Source organism: Ahaetulla prasina, chromosome 4 (assembly GCF_028640845.1).
Source record: "Ahaetulla prasina isolate Xishuangbanna chromosome 4, ASM2864084v1, whole genome shotgun sequence".
Classification (NCBI taxonomy): domain Eukaryota; kingdom Metazoa; phylum Chordata; class Lepidosauria; order Squamata; family Colubridae; genus Ahaetulla; species Ahaetulla prasina.
Genome location: NC_080542.1, coordinates 50203774 through 50221950, shown reverse-complemented (window position 1 = coordinate 50221950; position 18177 = coordinate 50203774). Strand labels below are relative to the sequence as shown.

General features: G+C 41.0%; 2 protein-coding genes across 3 annotated transcripts in view; one reads left to right on the top strand and one right to left on the bottom strand.

Annotated features, from left to right (window-relative positions):
- MYO1D (myosin ID) overlaps positions 1–11241 on the top strand; it is a 180024-nt gene extending 168783 nt beyond the window's left edge. The window contains exon 22 of the mRNA XM_058180229.1: positions 8769–11241. Coding sequence (XP_058036212.1) covers positions 8769–8925 — 157 coding nt within the window. The 3' untranslated portion in view covers positions 8926–11241. The remainder of the gene's footprint in view (positions 1–8768) is intronic.
- A 481-nt stretch (positions 11242–11722) lies between these two features.
- On the bottom strand, positions 11723–17973 carry CDK5R1 (cyclin dependent kinase 5 regulatory subunit 1). 2 transcript variants are annotated; one of them, XM_058183583.1, is made up of 2 exons: positions 17546–17973; positions 11723–16174 (listed from the first exon to the last, which is right to left on the bottom strand). In XM_058183583.1, the coding sequence occupies exon 2, from the start codon at positions 16036–16038 to the stop codon at positions 15127–15129; it is 912 nt and encodes a 303-aa protein (XP_058039566.1). In that variant the 5' UTR covers positions 16039–16174; positions 17546–17973; the 3' UTR covers positions 11723–15126. The 2 variants fall into 2 exon arrangements, with proteins under 2 accessions (XP_058039566.1, XP_058039567.1); XM_058183584.1 differs by lacking the exon at positions 17546–17973 and adding an exon at positions 17125–17539.
- Between the last annotated feature and the right edge of the window lie 204 nt (positions 17974–18177).

Genomic DNA, 18177 nt, shown 5'->3' with positions numbered 1-18177 from the left:
TTAATGGTCCATGGGATTTAAAATTATGAATTTAGTGGTCCCTGAGGTCCGAAAGGTTGGTGATTCCTGTGTTAAATAATGTTTTAATTGAAAGGATAATATTTATGAATTATTGCTACTCACAAACCATGCAAATTGCTGGGGAATATTCCACTTTCAAATAAGTACTATTTTTTTCAATTGTTTATATATAAATGTCATATCAAAGTCTATAATACAATTTAAATGAGACAAATCTACTATGTGCTACTCTATTATAGTCAATGGGACTTATATTCTGTATATATAAGATATCCACAACAAATGTACCTGTTTCTTTTAGATGCCACATAGTTCTTGAGAGCTTATAGATAAAGCACACAATAACAACCACAACAATTAACACATTTAAATTTTTTCCGTAGTTGAGACCAAGCAGATCTTCTTGTATAGGTAGGTGGGGTTGTCTATCTGTCTATCTATCAATTTATCATTGCAAGTGGCAAACTCAGAGAAAATCCCTGCAGGTCATTTTAACCATGAAATCAGAAAAATATGAAAAAAAGTCATTTCTTCATATTGTTTGGCCATAAACCATTTAGGACTTTGTATGTCATGGCCAACAGTTCGAAGTGTCCCCCAAACTGTTCGCAAACCATTGTAGATGTGCAGCAGTAGAATGGGCATGTTCAAAATGGCCAATCCTCAAAGGAAGCTCCATATCTATATGTTGTGGTACTGCAGTATTGCAGGCAGGAAATTACCAGTGCAGGTTATGTGATAGTTAAAGGCATGGGGAATTTAAAGCTGACAAGTTGGTAACAGTGAGCATCTCCAAATTATCAACCTGCTCCTTATAGTGGTGTCTTATTTCCAGGATAGGGACGTGGTGACTTAGTGGCTAAGACGCTGAGCTTGTCGATCGAAAGGTAGGCAGTTCAGCAGTTTGAATCCCTAGTACCGCGTAATGGGGTGAGCTCCCGTTACATGTCCCAGCTTCTGCCAACTTAGCAGTTCGAAAGCACGTAAAAAATGCAAGTAGAAAAAATAGGGACCACCTTTGGTGGGAAGGTAACAGCTTCGTTCCGTGCGCCTTTGGTGTTTAGTCATGCCGGCCACATGACCAAGGAGACGTCTTCGGACAGCGCTGGCTCTTTGGCTTTGAAATGGAGATGAGCACTGCCCCCTAGAGTCAGGAACAACTAGCACATATGTGCTAGGGGAACCTTTACCTTTACCTTATTTCCAGGTAGAGCAGATTGGCCTATTATAACAAATATTATGAAACAAGTGTAGCGTAGTTTAAGTCTCCAGAATTAGACTTGATTTGTCTAGTAACAAACAGACATCAGGTTGGGAAGTTGTACCAGAACAAGCCAGTTTAGATGTCTTTCCCTCTCATCCCATGAGAGCATACAGTACTCTCAGTCATCTGCATTGCTTGCTGCTATAATTTCGGTGTGTCAAGAGGCAAAAGCAAATTCCTGGTCATAGAATTGGTAATGTGTATTCTTGAAGATAATTAGTGAAAATGTAAATCATAATCTTTTAAAGGTATGGCTGGAGGTGATGAAAGCAATAGTTCAATTGAAAAGCACTACATCAGAGAAGACTATCATAAAGAGAATCTGTACTTGCTTTGTCCAGGCTTGAATTTCATTTCTGAAACATCCATTTCCATCATCAAGAATGAAGTAATGTTTCAAAAGTCAGATGTTGTAGAAAGTTCTTTGTGGTTATTCTTATTGTTGCTAAAGTTCCTTTCCTTTTTTGCACACATGACCTTGCCTCAGAAATATATATATACATGGATAGAACTGACTTTAAAATACGTTTTTAAATTGGAAGGAGACAAATGCATAAAGTAGAAAAGCAAATGTTTATTTTTCACCCTTACTTCAAGGATAGTAAAGTAACTTTCAACACTTGTTTTCGTAAACAGGGGAACAAGTTGACCCGAGACGGAGCAATAGTGGTAGACAGAAAGTTAACTTCTCTTTATGCACATTGGATGATTCACTTCTGAACTCTTGCAAGGCAAGAGGTTACTAACTTATTTATGGACAAGTGGCTGTCTGCAAATGAATCTGCAAAATTGTTTGCAGTTTTTTGAGAGGACAAAGTGCTCTGTTATCTTGACCTCACTGCCGGTGATTTACATTATATTATCTCTCTAAGCACCAGTGATCTGTTGTGACTTTAAGGTGCATTTACTGCATCTAAGTCTGTTAATGCCCTGCAAAAATAGCAGATTAAGCAGGGATTTTTGATGCAGCTTAGTGTGGTGTAACTAAAGAAATATTAAACACAGACAAGGAATGACTTTGCTGTTTTACAGGTCTTCCTCAATTTTTGGTTCTCTGCCAGAGGCCTGGGAGTTTATTATTATTATTATTATTATTATTTATTGGATTTATAAACCGCCCTTCTCCCGAAGGACTCAGGGCGGTGTACAGCCAGGATAAAAAAGAACAATATACAGTTAAAATACAATTAAAAAACTTATTATACAGTATGGCCGAAATAATTAAGAATTAAGAATCTAAAAACCCCAATTAAAACCAGAGAAAAAATTTAAAATTTAAAATTAAACAATTTAAGAAAGCCCATACGAACAAACAATTATCTTGTCAGTTCGCGGCGAAAAGTCCGAAGGTCAGGAATTTGACGTAAACCAGGGGGGAGTTCGTTCCAAAGAGTGGGGGCCCCCACAGAGAAGGATCTTCCTCTGGGGGCGGCCAGCCGACATTGTCTGGCGGACGGCACCCTGAGAAGGCCCTCTCTGTACGAGCATACGGGTCGGTGGGAGGCATGAGGTAACAGAAGGCGGTCCCGTAAGTACCCAGGTCCCAAGCCATGGAGCGCTTTAAAGGTGGTTACCAAGACCTTGAAATGCACCCGAAAGGCAACAGGAAGCCAGTGCAGTCTGCGCAGGAGAGGTGTCACATGGGAGCTACGTGTGACTCCCTCTATCACCCGCGCAGCTGCATTCTGGACCAACTGAAGCCTCCGAGTGCATCTCAAGGGGAGCCCCATGTAGAGAGCATTGCAATAATCCAGGCGGGAGGTAACCAGAGCGTGAGTGACTGTGCATAGGGCATCCCGATCAAGGAAGGGGCGCAACTGGCGCACCAGGCGAACCTGGTGAAAGGCTCTCCTGGAGACGGCCGCCAAATGATCTTCAAGCGACAGCCGTGCATCCAGGAGAACACCCAAGCTGCGCACTCCTCCTTTGGGGCCAATAACTCGCCCCAACAGTCAGCTGCGGCTGCAGCTGACTGTATCAGTGCCGGCATCCACAGCCACTCCGTCTTGGAGGGATTGAGCTTGAGCCTGTTCCTCCCCATCCAGACCCGTCTGACTTCCAAACACCGGGACAGCACTTGACAGCTTCGTTGGGGTGGCCGGGGTGAAAAATACAGCTGAGTATCATCAGCGTACAGTTGATATCTCACCCCAAAGCCACTGATGATCTCACCCAACGGCTTCATATAGATGTTGAACAGGAGGGGTGAGAGAATCGACCCCTGTGGCACCCCACAAGTGAGGTGTCTCGCGGTCAACCTCTGCCCCCCTGTCAACACCGTCTGCGACCGGTCGGAGAGATAGGAGGAGAACCACCGATAAACGGTGCCTCCCACTCCCAATCCCTCCAACCGGTGCAGCAGGATACTATGGTCGATGGTATCGAAAGCCGCTGAGAGGTCTAATAGGACCAGAGCAGAGGAATAACCCCTGTCTCTGGCCCTCAGAGATCATCCACCAACGCGACCAAAGCTGTCTCCGTGCTGTATCCGGGTCGGAAACCGGACTGGAACGGGTCTAGATAGACGGCTTCATCCAGGTACTGGGGTAGCTGCCGTGCCACAGCACTCTCTACAACCTTCGCAGTGAAGCGAAGGTTGGAGACCGGACGGTAATTACCTAAAATAGCTGGGTCCAGGGAAGGCTTCTTGAGGAGGGGTCTCACCACTGCCTCCTTCAAGGCAGCAGGGAAAACTCCCTCCAACAAAGAAGCGTTGGTAATCCCCTGGAGCCAGCCTCGTGTCACTTCCTGGGAGGCCAGCACCAACCAGTTTGAGGGTTCTGTACAGTATCTTAGCTGTTCCTAACATTGCACTCTTCCAAACAAATAACTCTAATATCGTTCCTGGGATCTGTTGAATCCACTTGTCCAGTTTAGGAGTCCTACCACCACTGGGACCACTTTGGCTTTATGAGCCATAGTGGCACAGTGGTTAGAATGCAGTACTGCCAGGTTACTTGAGCTGATTGCGGGCTGCCAGCAGTTTGGCAGCTCAAGATTGACTGAGCCTCCCATCCTTCCGAAGTTGGTAAAATGAGGACCCAGATTATTGGGGGTAATATGATGACTCTGTAACCACTTAGAGAGGGCTGTAAAGCACTGTGAAGCTGTATATACCGGTAAGTCTAAGTGCTATTGCTATTTTTAGTTTCTATATCCTCACCAGTTCCTCCTTCGGGCCCTGGTATTTCTTCAGCTTTTTATACTCCTTTCTAATGTTGCTGTCACTGGCACATCTATCATCACAATCAGATATTTAATATTAAGAGCACAATGCAATTTAGTCAGAAATGGGCCTATGGAATTTAATGAACCTTTCTACCTAGGATTTTGAACAGAAGTAAAAAAAAAAAAGTACCAGGTATACTAGGGGAAAGAATTAAAGCATGAAGGAAAAAAATTATAATTTTGATGAAAAGCACAAGAGTAATATGCTAGTAATATAGGTCTGGTTTGCAAAAGTAAAAAAAAATATGTGAAAGCTTTTTAAAAACTATGCCTTACAAGATTTATTCTCATTTTTCTTTTATTACATGTATGTTCAAAAAGCAATTAAGAAGAAGTAGAAAAAGGAAGGGGCTGTAAAGAAATTAGAGCCAGTTTAGAGTAATGATTAAAGAACCAGGCTAAAAACTGGGAGAGTTAGTTTAAGTACAAAGCCAGCTGGGTGATCATGGACCAGTCACTCCTCTAGGAAGGAGCCAAAGGCTCTCCTGAACATCTGGATATTCTGGACTTCTGAACATCTTGCCAAAAAAACTGCAGGGAGAGTTTTCTATACATAGAAAAATAATTTACAAATGGCATAAAATGAAATAGAGGCAGTCCATATCTAGCGACCACAACTGGGATTGGCAACTTGATTGTTAAGTGAAACAACTATGCCTATGATCTTTGCTTCACAGACCTTTAAAGGTTGCAAATTTGAGGACCGGTCATAAAGTTACTTTTTAATCAGTGTTGTAACTGAATGGCATCTAAATGAGGTAGTCGCTAAAGGAGGATTACCTGTAATCAATACTACAGTAGCATAAAGGTGATTATGCATTGATTTAGCAATTTAAGACCATTGTCAAAATCAAATCAATAATCAGTATTAGCCAAGACCACCAACATACTACTAGCAATTAATAGCACTTTCAATGCTAACTGAGGAAATCTGTCCTTATAACGAATCAGGCAAAATCTAGTATTTTAAAATCTTATGATCGGATAAGCTTTTGAATGTGGTTCAAGTCCATGTGCAGCATTAAAGTTCATAAATTACTTTCAGGTTCAATTAAATTCAGTGTCAGAATTTTTTTTAAAAAATACAAAATTGATTGTTTTTATATAGATACATATTTCCATACTTTAGTTCGCTATTAAGAAGGAATTATGTGTAATTCTCAGAAAAAAAGAAACTATCCTAGCAGTTGTTATCATGGACAGGGTCAGCTCTGTATATTTTGTAGGAAGCTAACTACTTTTTCTGTTAAGCCCTGCTTAACAGGAAAAAAAAATATTGATTCATCCTGCACTGAATTATCTTCCAAAATTGTTGAGTTTATAACATTTCTGCCAAATATGGAACATTTTTTAACATTAATTATCTATTTTGGTAATTAAAATGGTGAAATACTAATTTTAAAAATGAAAAACTGGAATCTATCCCTTTTCCTGAGTGTAATCCTTTTTTTCAAGAAATTATAGAAGAGCTTTTAAAAGTTATTGATATTTAATCAACTGATCTGTCGTCTTTTCTTTAAAGGGGACTTTCATTTCATTTTACCCAGAGTACTTAAGAAATCAGGTATAAATTGTGGCACCAGCAAGTAAGCTAAGCTGTCATTAAGTGGGAAATCGTTTAACATTCCTGCTGAAAAAAGACAAGACTGCAATACTCAGTTTCACACTTTTGGCTTTTGTTGCCATCCTTTTGTTAGCATTCTCTTGCCATTTGGAATGCTTGAATGCCTGCTTCCTGTCTTGAATACATCAAAAGCAATGCAATCTTGCTGACAGCCTGTGATAGGGAACCATGGGCATAATATGCAAACAGGTTGAAATCTCTCTCCAATTACTCCAGTCTATGAGGTGTAGAGAGAGAAAAAAGGCAAGTGATTTCTATGCAAAATCTCTCCTTTGCCTTTCCCTCTGCCAGTGCAGTCACATTCAGTGGTGGGATTCAGTCAGTTTGCATCACTTCTGGAGAACCTGTTGTTAATTGTCTGAGCAGTTTGGCAAACTGATTGTTGAAAGAAATCATTGGGGCAGAGAACCGGTTGTTAAATTACTTGAATCCCACCATTGGTCACATTGCTTTCAATGTGTAGAATAGCAAACAGCTTACTCTCTTGAAATCCTTTTCTCTCCACTCTCTGTTCTGCAAAGGATCAAGCAAAGGAATCATTGTATTCAGAAATCACTTGATTGTTTAACTCCTCCCCCTGGCAAACATTTCAAGGGAATCCTATAAGCTTTTTCATAGCACATCCACAATTCCCAATCCCAGGTTGCCAGTGCAATGGTATTGCTTTTGATATGTAGAAGAGCAAACAGCTTATTCTTTTGCTCTCAGTTAACAATGGCCATTGGCACCATGACATCATGTGACCATGCCACTTAGCAATGGCAGTTTCAGTACTTGGTGTTGTGGTTATTAAATGAATGCTATGATGTGAAGCGTAACATCATTCACTTGCCATTTGTGACCTTCTGCTGACTCCTATGTTGAATTTTCTTGTTGGAAGCCAGCACTGAAGGTCACAAATGATGATCACATGACCACAAGATACTGTGATGTAATTGCAAGCCAGTTGCCAAGCACCCAGAACACAATCAAGTGATACTGGGGATGCTGCAAAAGCTTAAACAACATCGTATGTACCACTTGTCCAGCATATTGAACAAAATTTGAATAGCCGTTGAGTGAGTGATCATTAAGTGAACATCACCTCTAATTAAATTTCGAGAGCACGTGATGAGTCCTCACCAAATGTCTGCCACTGGCATTATCACAGAACAGTTGCTTTGATTAAACTAATTCCTACCACTGAATCTCGCCCTTCTTTCCAACTGGATTTTCACATTTCAGCTTCTCTTAGTTATTTTTGTGTGGGTGGATGAATTATTTTTTACAAAGTACCTAATGTTTTAACTTTCAAGATGTTCCTGGAAGTTGGTGCTTTGCTTAGCAATTTGGCAGGGCCCCATCTTTTATTAATTAAAAAATTCTAAATGAATTCAAGTCATATTAGGCCAAAGGTTGGAAGACACCTTGATAACTATTGGCTGCCTGGTCCTAGATTAGAAAGTGCACAGTTTTAGGATGGTCATGTGAGCAGAAGAAAATATACAATGAGGAAAACACATTTCCTCATTAACGACATGCATGAAATGATTGATACCAGAGGTGAAATGTTCCCGGTTCTGACCAGTTCTCGCAATCCGGTAGCAATCATGGCTGGTGGTTCAGCGATCTAGTAGCGATCGCCAAGCTACAGGCAACCCGCCGCCCGGGTGTCATTACTTCCTGGTTTTAGCCAGGAAGTAATGTTTTTTTTACCTTCTGCACATGCACAGAAGATCTGTGCACACATGTGACACGTGCGCATGCGGTGTGTAAACTTCTGAGCCAGTAAGGAAAGTAAGTAGATTTCAGCTCTGTTTGATACCTGTGTGTAATTCTATCATGCAACACAATTCTGAACATTGTATAAAAAGTGGCTCCTACTCAGTCATAATTGTGTTGCAGTAATGGATTTGTATATTTCGTAAAACTGAGGGTGGGGGATATTGTAATTATGATTATTGGAAGTGATGATACATGAAGAACCTTGTTCCTACTTTTTTTGTATGGGTTTCTGCCTATAATTTTTTTTATCTCAAACCAAGGAATGCTAAGTTACAGTTGGCCAAAAACACAAGATGCCAGACTTTATCATTAGTGACTAAAGTAATTCTTTCTTTTCTTCATTTGCCTAATCTGCTGTAATCTCAGCCTGTTAGTCATGGCCTCCCAAGTGTTATGAGGTGCCTCTCAGGTTAAAGATAGTTGATATTTAACAGTGATGTTTTCTATAATTATGAAATTGCATGTGGTATCATTTGCAAACTTCCAAAGTACAGATGCTTTGTCTCCTTTCTCCCTCTACAATATATTCTTTAATCCAGAGTTCCCCAACCTTCTGGCTTTGCGGACCAGCGGGGGGGCGGGGGGGAGAAGGGATGGTTTCACATGAGTGGTGAGCAAGTGCACATGCACAGCTCTGTTTGCACGAGGAGTGAGTTGCTCAGCCACCGTTTGTGCAAATGGAGTGTGCATGCTCCCTACTGCTTACACAAGTGATGGTGCATGTGCATGCTCGCCCATTTCACAATCTGTTTCCGAACAGCTCAAGGCCCGGTAGTGGGCCACAGCCTGGTGGTTGGGGGCCCTACTTTAACCATCTCCCCTCAAGAATTAATCCTTTTTATTTCATTGCTCTCTTTTTATCTACAGTGAAAACCATCGCCTGCAAGTAAACATCACCAACCCTGTCCAGTGCAGCATGCATGGGCGAAAATGCAGCATCTCAGTGAAAACCAAAATCAACCAATCAGAGCCAAACTTCATCAAGGATCGGACAGGTTTCATCCTCTGGGTACCTGAGAATTAATTTTACTCTGTCACTAAGCATCCTTCCACAATCTACTGATGCCTTCAATCTTAGTGCCTTGAGTCTTATGGGGGAAGGGATATGAAAGTATTGATCTGTGACACACATCTAGACATTGTTAATGAATCGAGAATTTGAAATGCTTCCTCCATTAAGCAAACTATGATTTTAAATTATTATATGATCCATTGTGTACCAAAGTGGCTTTTATTAATGTATTATCCAGATATATAAAATTATTGTAGAACTAAGAGTTGAGACTGCGATGGAAGTAACCAAAAGTTTGTATGAGAATTAACAGAAGGACCCACTTTGGATTTTACAAATACTAAATCTTAATTTATAAATGGGAAATATATTTGGGGGAAAGAGATTTTCTGTAAGAGAGTGATAAGAGGCTGGAAATTATTTCCCTGTAAGCTACTCCATCCCTTCAGTGCTCTCTCTGTCTCCCTCCTTCCCTCCCCTCTCTCCCTCCCCTCTCTCTCCCTCCTTTCTCTCTCCCTCCCCCCAACTTACTTCATATGTTATAGTGGGGAAAATAGGAGAAGGGTTGGGATATGTTCACTGCCTTATTTGTAAAAATAATAAAGGTGGGATACAAATTTTTAAAAATGTTCCCCATCCCCCGTTCCTTTCAATATTCAGTTTCGCTCAGATTCTCCTTCATGATTGATTGTCAGATGCTACTCCTATTGCAAGCATTGGAGTCCAAAGCTTGGGCCAATATATAATGTGCTTTCTTTGAGCAGCTGGCATTATTCTGGCCAGCTTAGACTTGTAGTTAGTTGCCTTTTGTTGCTTGTACAGCCCTCTGCTGAGGTGTAGTTATAGCCTTGTTAACAAGGCTTTGTTTCTTCTTCTGCCAAAAGAAACATGTTTTATTTTACATTGATGGAGAGCACTTCCAGCATCTTAAAACAAGGGAGGAGATTGCTATTTTGAACCATTTAAAGGTAAATAATTGTAAACCTGACACTGCTGGACAGGTCGGGACTTAAATAATGATAACTGCACACAGCCTAAGAATAAAGCAATGATGGTAGAGCTAATTGCTTCAGTCTGCCTGCTTTTGTTTTAAGTGTGTGAAGGCAGCACTTACCGTTTCTGTGAGCTGGGGCACAAAATGGCAAACAAATGTTGCTTAACTAGCTAGCTAGAAGTCCTGCTTGCTTCTGAGTCATTCTTAAATATGGTTCATTTCCTAAGTAGGATTATCTGCCTCTGCCCAAGTTGAGTTATTGCTCTTCTTTTCAAATTAGCTTTTCAGTGAAAAGGATTGCTATCTCTACTCCTTTCTTTTCCCTTCCTTTTCCCATTGATTAGCCCAATCTTCTAGTATCTCCAAGTGCTTTTAAAAGGGCTTCTTCAACCAAGTGCCTTCCAGGTAGGGAATCTCATTCTAAATCCCAATCCCTACCCAGAAACTATCTGGCTGTAATTTAAGCGAAAGGAAATGAAATGCAGATGGAATTTACAAACAGAATAGGAGTTGCCCTGGAAGATCAATGTAAGTTAGAAATCTCTTCATGTGTTCTCTTCTTCGTTCCCCCAAATGCCAGTACATCCATGATGAAAAGCAAGTGGTAGAGCCTAATCCTTCATTTCAACTAAAAAGCAAGCTAGCTTTTGATCAGTCCAGCTACCTAGACTGAACATTTATGGTCCTATCGCTACTGCCAATAGAAAAATGGATTGCCTCAAATCCCTGGTGCCTTCAAACGTTTACTTTCAAAGCAGCCAAATTAGCCTCAGTTTTAAAATTAGCACTTTTATTTAACATCCCAAAATAAAGGCTGGATTTGAATGATGACCAAATTTATGAAAACTGTATGAAAGATGAAATCTTTCCATACCAACATACAAATCTATTAAGTTGATTATATAATGTGTAATTAAGTATTTTGATTTAAATGAATTAACAGTATTTCTGACTTTTGATTTATGCGTGGGGCATACATTATTCTGTTTGATTTAACAAAGGTAGTTTCTGCTACCAAAACAGGAAGAGGATATTCCTCCTCCTCACTGTGCTTTGCATTGCATCCAGTCAGCAGGGGGTATTGAGAACTGGGCAAGGGGCTCCAGAGGGAAGAAAATCTAAGTGTATGAGCTGCTCATATGATACTGGATTCTAATATGTGTATTTCTGGGTTTTATCTATAAATTAACTATTTCTTAATTGTATGCCTGATGAATGAGGTAATCATGTAATTAATATTTTAAAATAGTTTACACAGAAATATGGACACAAATTCTATTCATAATTAAGATGTATTTTTGTTTACATAATTGAAATAAAAGGACTCTCATTTATCCCCAGCTCATTTACTTGATTTTGATTCTGCATTTTCTGAAATGTATTTGAGTGACTCTCTTTTCCAAGAAAAAAAGAAAGCAGTGTCATAATTTCAACTAATCTATGTCATTTTTGCTAACTATGGTAATAGGCTTCTTCCCTATCATCTCCTGTATTACATGATCCATTATTTTTTTAAAAATAATCTCCTGGTTTTATTGATGTTTAAATCATGAGATCTCCAGGCAATTGGTTAAGATAAACATCTACTTTGTGACTTGACTGTGTACTCGTTGAAGGTATAGCATCTGAGAGACCACATCTATGAATCAAAGTAACTGACTCAGTTTTAAGATCACATTGGTTGAAACTTGTTATGTGTCAAGGTAAATTCAACTGTTTCCCCAAACCTCCATTATTTATCACTGTTTTCATTGTCATCTTCCCATCATAGACAGAAGCTTTTTAAAAATTCCTCTGAAAATCATTTGTGTCATGGATGGTCAGTGCATTTTATTTTTAATCAGCACAGTACAAAAATAAATAAAAATAGGGAGGCATTAAGTTACAGGCACACACAGCTCTTTGACAGTCTTGTCATATTTATAAACCTTAGAAACACACTATAGTACACATACATACAAAAGACCATTTATAAATTAAGTAATAATAAGCAATAATACCAATTTTGGTCAACAAATATCTACAGAAGGGATTGCACACTAAAAAAAATATCCAAAAACTTTAACATACATAGACATATAGAATTTAGCAGATCCTGTTTACTTTTCTCCCACTTCCAAAATGTTCAAAAAAATGTGTTCAAGTGAAAAAAAAATGGCACACTATTTTCTGTTGTTTTTTTCCTTTGAGAAAAATAGTTTAGAACAGAGCTAAACATTAAGAACTGTGTACAATTAATATCAGAAAATATCTAGAAGTGTTGAGATGAAATACATTGATTTCAAAAAATGAAAGTATGGATGAAAGCAGTAAATCTGCTTGAAATTTGTGCATGGTGAGTTATTGTGTTTCTATTTTTTTTTCTTTTTACAATCAACTCTTCTAAAGTTTTGCCTGCTGTCAAAAGTCACAATGCTGCTTTTGGCATGCACAGTATTACTGTAAAGCAATAATGAAATGACGGAAAAGGATTAGGTTTTCTTTTTCCTCTCGCCATAAGCATAGAATTTGTTCTGAAATTATTCATTTCAAACAGCAGCATATTAAAGTCTCGCTCTTTGCTCTTCTATATCAAGTATGTCAGTTGACCTTTCCCCCCCACTATAAAACAGTAACTATTTAGGTTCAAGCCAAGATAGTTTTGCACATCAATTATATCACCAAGTCACATTTGCTTCCCATGCAGTGCAATCTAAAGCACACCTACTCAGAAATAAGTCTGATTCTTTGAATGCAACTTATTTCCATGTAAACATGCAAAGGATTGCAGCTTTAAGCTTTCATATCCATAAGAGTACAACTGATTTGCCTTTATTATATAGTCTTTATTAAAAAGGAGAGGAAGGGCAAAAAGATTTGCTGCCATTTTGAACAATCAAGGGAATGATGTCTTCAAACACATTCCAGAATTTTGTCTGAGCCACTACTGTAAAGTATTCCAGAACTCAGCCATAATACTGAATGAGAAACTGGGGTCTCCAAGGGAGACTGATATGATGATAGATGCCACATATTACAGAGAAGCAAATGGTTTTGCAAGAAAGAACTGTAGAGGAGCCCTCCCTTCCACTTTAATGCTAAGGCTCAGTTTTCCTTTACAAACTCAGCAGCAAACTTAACAGTATCTCACTGCTTAATGGCTCAGATTTTGGCCTAGCTTTTGAGGCAGTGGCAAGACCTGCTGAACAAACCCAGCAGCTGCTTAATCATCACAACATATGCATTTGGTTCCAGTCTATTGCAGCCTCTTAGCTTTGGCCTTTTCAGATTTCACAGCTTTTAATGTTCCTCTGTATTTTTAATAGTGCTTTGCTGTTTTCTAAATTAATTGCAAGCTACCCTATTTAAAGACACAATATAGTTCTCCCTCTACCTTTCTGCTGGAATGCCAGCATCCTCAGCAGCAGCATTAGAAGAGCTTTCTAGAATATTTCTAACTTATCCTTTTATCCACAGCCTTCTTTACCCCAGAGTATTATTGCCTTTATACTATTTAACTGTCCAGCTTGTGATAACTTAAAACAGTGAAGGAGATTACCTCCATTCAAAAAGTTCACATCTTCCACAGAACCCTAGATCTGGACTATTGACATTTAATACATATTATCAGTAACTGAGGGAAATTCAGTCTCCCCATTACTCTTTCTTTTTATATAGTTTTGACTATCCCTGAAGATTAGAGTATTTTAACCTTTACATACTGTTTAGGAACTAGAGAACTAAACAAAATAAATATCTAAGCATCAAAATTTAACATTAATCAAATATTTAGATGTTCAGTGTGGGGAAAAATATTTAAATTTCTTAGATGTTCACATATAATTGTAAGTCTACAAGGTGGAAGAGAATGTCTCCAAGCGTGGGAACAGATTTGTGGCCCAAAAGAACCTTCTGCAATATTACTCTACAAAATGTACAAAATATCTGAATATTTTGTATCTGCTGCAGGTTTAGATTACAACTTATCTTCACTTGCAGTCCTCAACACTATAATAGAAGGAAACCTTTTATTATCATTCAGTGGATTTCCTTGTTCTGCTTATTGTGGCTGTTACTATTTTTCATAAAGTATGAAGCGTTTTGGTTGGCTAAACGCACATGAACTGTATTGTTCTGGCTGGGGCTGCACAGAACCCCTTAAAAAAAGCATTTCTACACTGAAATTCAGTACCATTTCCTACATTTAATAACATAAATTTAGCATTTTTCAATAAATAAATGAATTGGGGAACTTTATTGCAGATGCTCAGAAAAATCTCAAGGGACTGAAAGTCAGCCTGTTGGAACAGCAAAGTTATGTTATGCAAACATCACCCAAAAGAATTAACCATTTTTGACCAGTCAAATATTAACATACATCACTTGCCACAAATTAATACCATCTAGTACCTATTGCCTGGGATTATTTTGAAATGTCACCTTCCAACCCATAGTGAGGCTTATAGCTACCTTAGCAAGAAAAGATTGTCAAGTCTCATCTTCACCTTTTGATACTGATATTTAGAGAAAACCTACGGAGCCTAGGTAAAAGGCCCCCAATGAAATGGGTGCAAGTGGCGATATCATACACAAAATGAGGTGTGTCTCTTGTATATTTTCTGACTTTTCTTTACCCACTTCTGTTTCTCAATATAATCACTGTCATGGAGTGAGAGTCCCTTTTGAAGGCCAGTATTGAGATGATGTCATCTTGTTGAAACTGGTATCCAAAGTAATATTTAAATTACTATTTTTAAAAATCCATTCTTGGATCCCTTTTCTAGAATACCAGGTACTAGAATGTCTACTAGATTTGGTCTTTATCTTCTTAAGAATTGTAAATATGTTCCTCCACTGCCTTCCACTGTGAAGAAGTAAATCCTGCAAGCTAGTTCACCCCAATTCGCAAAGTGTTAGGACAAACAAAAGGTGAAAGGATGCCATGATCCTGTATTGTGGTACTTGCTTCTCCACTCTATTTTTCCCTCTCCTGGTTTACAATCTGGAAAAGAAGCCATATCCATCACATGCAGCAAAACTGAAAACCAAACAAGCAAACCCATTTCATTTCTTGTCAGTTTTGATTGATAGAAGCCAAGGTAATAATGGTAGAGACCAGCGGTGGTGGCTGATTTCTTCCAGGCCTGTCCAGTCTTACCTATGTGTCCTGGCTTGTATGGAAAAGAAACATAACATAAAAACAAGATTAAATGAAAGGGTGAATGATGGAGAATTTTAGCTCACCGATCCAGGCCAATGAGCAGCCTGTTCTTCTCTTCTTGGCTGCTCTCATTCTTCAGGTCAGCAAAGACCTGAGTGAAATAGTGTGGGTCAGCATTGATTTGCAACATTTTGGGACTCATGAGGTTGATGATGGAGAGGCAACGATCCCAAAATGCCTCTTTACAGCTCTCTACCAGAAAGGGTTTGAGAGGGTAGGAGATCTCATTGCCCATATAGGAATAGGAGAGATAGAGGCAGGTAAGTAAGACAGCCTGAAGATCATGGTCCGTAGCTACTTCAGATGAAATGACATCCCGGCAAAGCATATACAAAAAGACCACATTGGCTGGAGTGATGAAGCCTTGGTCTTGCCAGCCTTGCAGGAGGAGAGATCGGTCCACACTTCTAAGCCATAATACTGGGTCGGTGGGGGAAAGGTGCTTCAGCCTGTAGCAGCGTCTACAAAGGAATGCCCCCAAGCATCTTAGCAGCTCGCTGGTTGAGGCTTGGACAAGGACCCTTTTGGGGGTGCCAGATGAGTTGCAACTGGGGTGGGGTGTTTTCTTGACAGAAGAAACGGTGCCCTTGGAGCTGGAAATCTGGTGATTTGTAGGCTGACTACTCTGGTTCTGGGCAAAGGTGGAGAGATTGGCACAGGATAGAGATTTCTTTAGATTCTCATTGTTGAGGTGTGTAATGTTGTTCTGATAACTGCTGTTGGGTTGCACCTTCTTGGAGTTTTTCTTTTTGGCAGATACAGCTGCGATGCGTTTCCAAGGCAGCACTGAAATGATAGAGTGGCGCTTCAGGCTCTTATCCTTCGCATTCTTACTGTTCTGGACTGCAGTATAATGCCCCACTGTGGTTGAACCATCCTCAGAGAGGGTGGCTTTCCGGTAACTGGGTGAAAGGCTCAAGACAGTGCCCATGGTGCACAGGCAGCGGGGAGCAGAGCAAGGTGGACAGAGCTGGGTGCTGACACCACCGGGGCACAAGGGTCTCTGCTTCAACTCTGCTGGCTCTCCTTTCCGTCACTGTCTCAAATAGCTTGGATTCAGAAGTTACCTACCAAAGGCAAAAACAATTCCAATAAGCCCAGGCTGGGGTTGTTTTGTCCCAGATATACAGCCCCCTGCTTTTTAGTCATATTAACCCCATTCAAGTATGTTCATTACTAAGCATTATTATGTCTATTATTACTTTTCTTCATTTCTCCCTTCCAAATTAAACTATTCTGCGGGGGAGTCATAGTGGGGGGGGGGAGAGAAGGAACATAACACCTGATTTGAACACGTGCAAAGGCTGCTCTGCAAAATGGGACCTTGAATTTCAAGCCCACACACACACACACACACCAGACTTTCTGGTTTCCTTTTCTATAAATGGCCTACATACTACTCCTCCACGAAAGCTGAAGGAAAAAGCTAGGTATCTTTAGAGAGGAAGGCTACAGTGATACCCTTGCTCCAATGTTATGCTGGCAAGTGTATATGGGTGTATAAAATGTGTCAGGGATGCTTTCAAGAGAGGGAGCCATATTAGTTGGCTGCAGCAAAACAAAGAATCTCCTAGCACCTTGTGGAATAATTGATTTATCATGGAAGATGTCAGATGCTTCTCCATTTCTCTTAAATAAAAGGTCTCTTTCTGTCCATATGCATGTAAGAGGCAGAGGGAGAGAAAGAAATATCAGCCATCTATTTTTTTAATTATACGCCCACCGTGCATATTTCCCCAATACTGCCTGCCTACCAAACAGCTAGAAACGGTAGTACCTTTAAGAGGATAAATATTTCTCTTTCATCAAATCGCCTTTCTTCTCTCCATCCAAGCTTTGCTTTTTTTTCCGGGCGCGCGCGCAAGATAGCGCTGGGCTCCCGCACGTCCTCCCTCCCGCCGCAATGTTGCTGCATTTCCCCCGCCTCCCCCTCCCCAAAGGACGCGATGGCGCCTGTCCTCCTCCTCCTCCTCCTCCTCCGTTCCCCTTCGTGCCGCGGTGTCTCCGTGGTACCCACCGCACTGCGCGCCCTCCGGGCACCGTGGTTTCTGTCCAGGGTCCTGCAGGACCGGCTCGGCTCTGGGGGCTGCGGGGAGGCGGCAGAGGGGCGGGTGCGAGGCCGTCCAGCTTCCCCAGCCTGGCTCCGCCGAGTCAAAGGAAGAAATGCATGCAGAGGTTCGTCCCGTGCTGCAGCGGCACACGGAGCGTGCCTGCTTGTCTGCCGGCCCGAGCGCCGTCCCCAATGCCGCCCCCTGGACTGGCCAGTCGCTCCCTCCCGAGAACGGTGCCGGAGCCCCGACCGGCTGGTGAGCAGCCTTCCTCGGCACCGCCTCAGCTGCTTTGCCGGCTGATTCACCGCGCCTCTCGCCTTAACTCCGACCAGACGGCGCTCGCTAAGCCCGCCTAGCTCCGCCTCCGCCTCTCACTCCCCGTCTCACCGTAGCCGCAGCGTGCCTGCAAAGCAGGGCGACCCCAGGCGGACACCGACACAGCACGGCAAGATGGCACCGAGGCTCCCTGCTTGCGCTCTCAGTCTCCCGCTTCGCCACTCCGCCACCCCCACCGAAGACTGTCGGAGCGCGCCTCTGCGCGGATGCAGAGCAAAACGCCGGATTGGTGGCCTAGAGACAGCCGGTTCCTTCTACGAGAGCGTTTTCTTTCCCCTGAAAGGATTCTCTGTAAACTCTAATGCTTCAACCAGCAGCCAGGACTCCTTTTGAACACGCAACGCGTGTCCTTTATTAAGCCAGATTGAATTGAACCCTGGGGCTTCTTGTCCTGGATGTTGTGCATCCGCTAAATCGTAGTATTTTGTTCTGTTCATAATTTCTAAACAATAATGGAGGGACTTCTACTTCATTCTATGTAGATAAATTACACTGTGACCCAGAACTTTTGCAAAGAATAAATGTCACCTGAGCAACTATTTTCAGGAGCCGAATTCTCAAATTCATAACAAAATAAATTGACAAGCTCTAAAAATCCCTCTAGTTCTTCCTTGGAGGTTTAACCCTCAGATAACTATTGCCATAAAACATTTTACATCCTTCAATGATAAAACATTGGGGAA

What these genes read in the sequence shown, in the direction of transcription:
- CDK5R1 (XM_058183583.1), bottom strand. Translation starts at nt 16,038, where the DNA reads ATGGGCACTGTCTTGAGCCTTTCACCCAGTTACCGGAAAGCCACCCTC.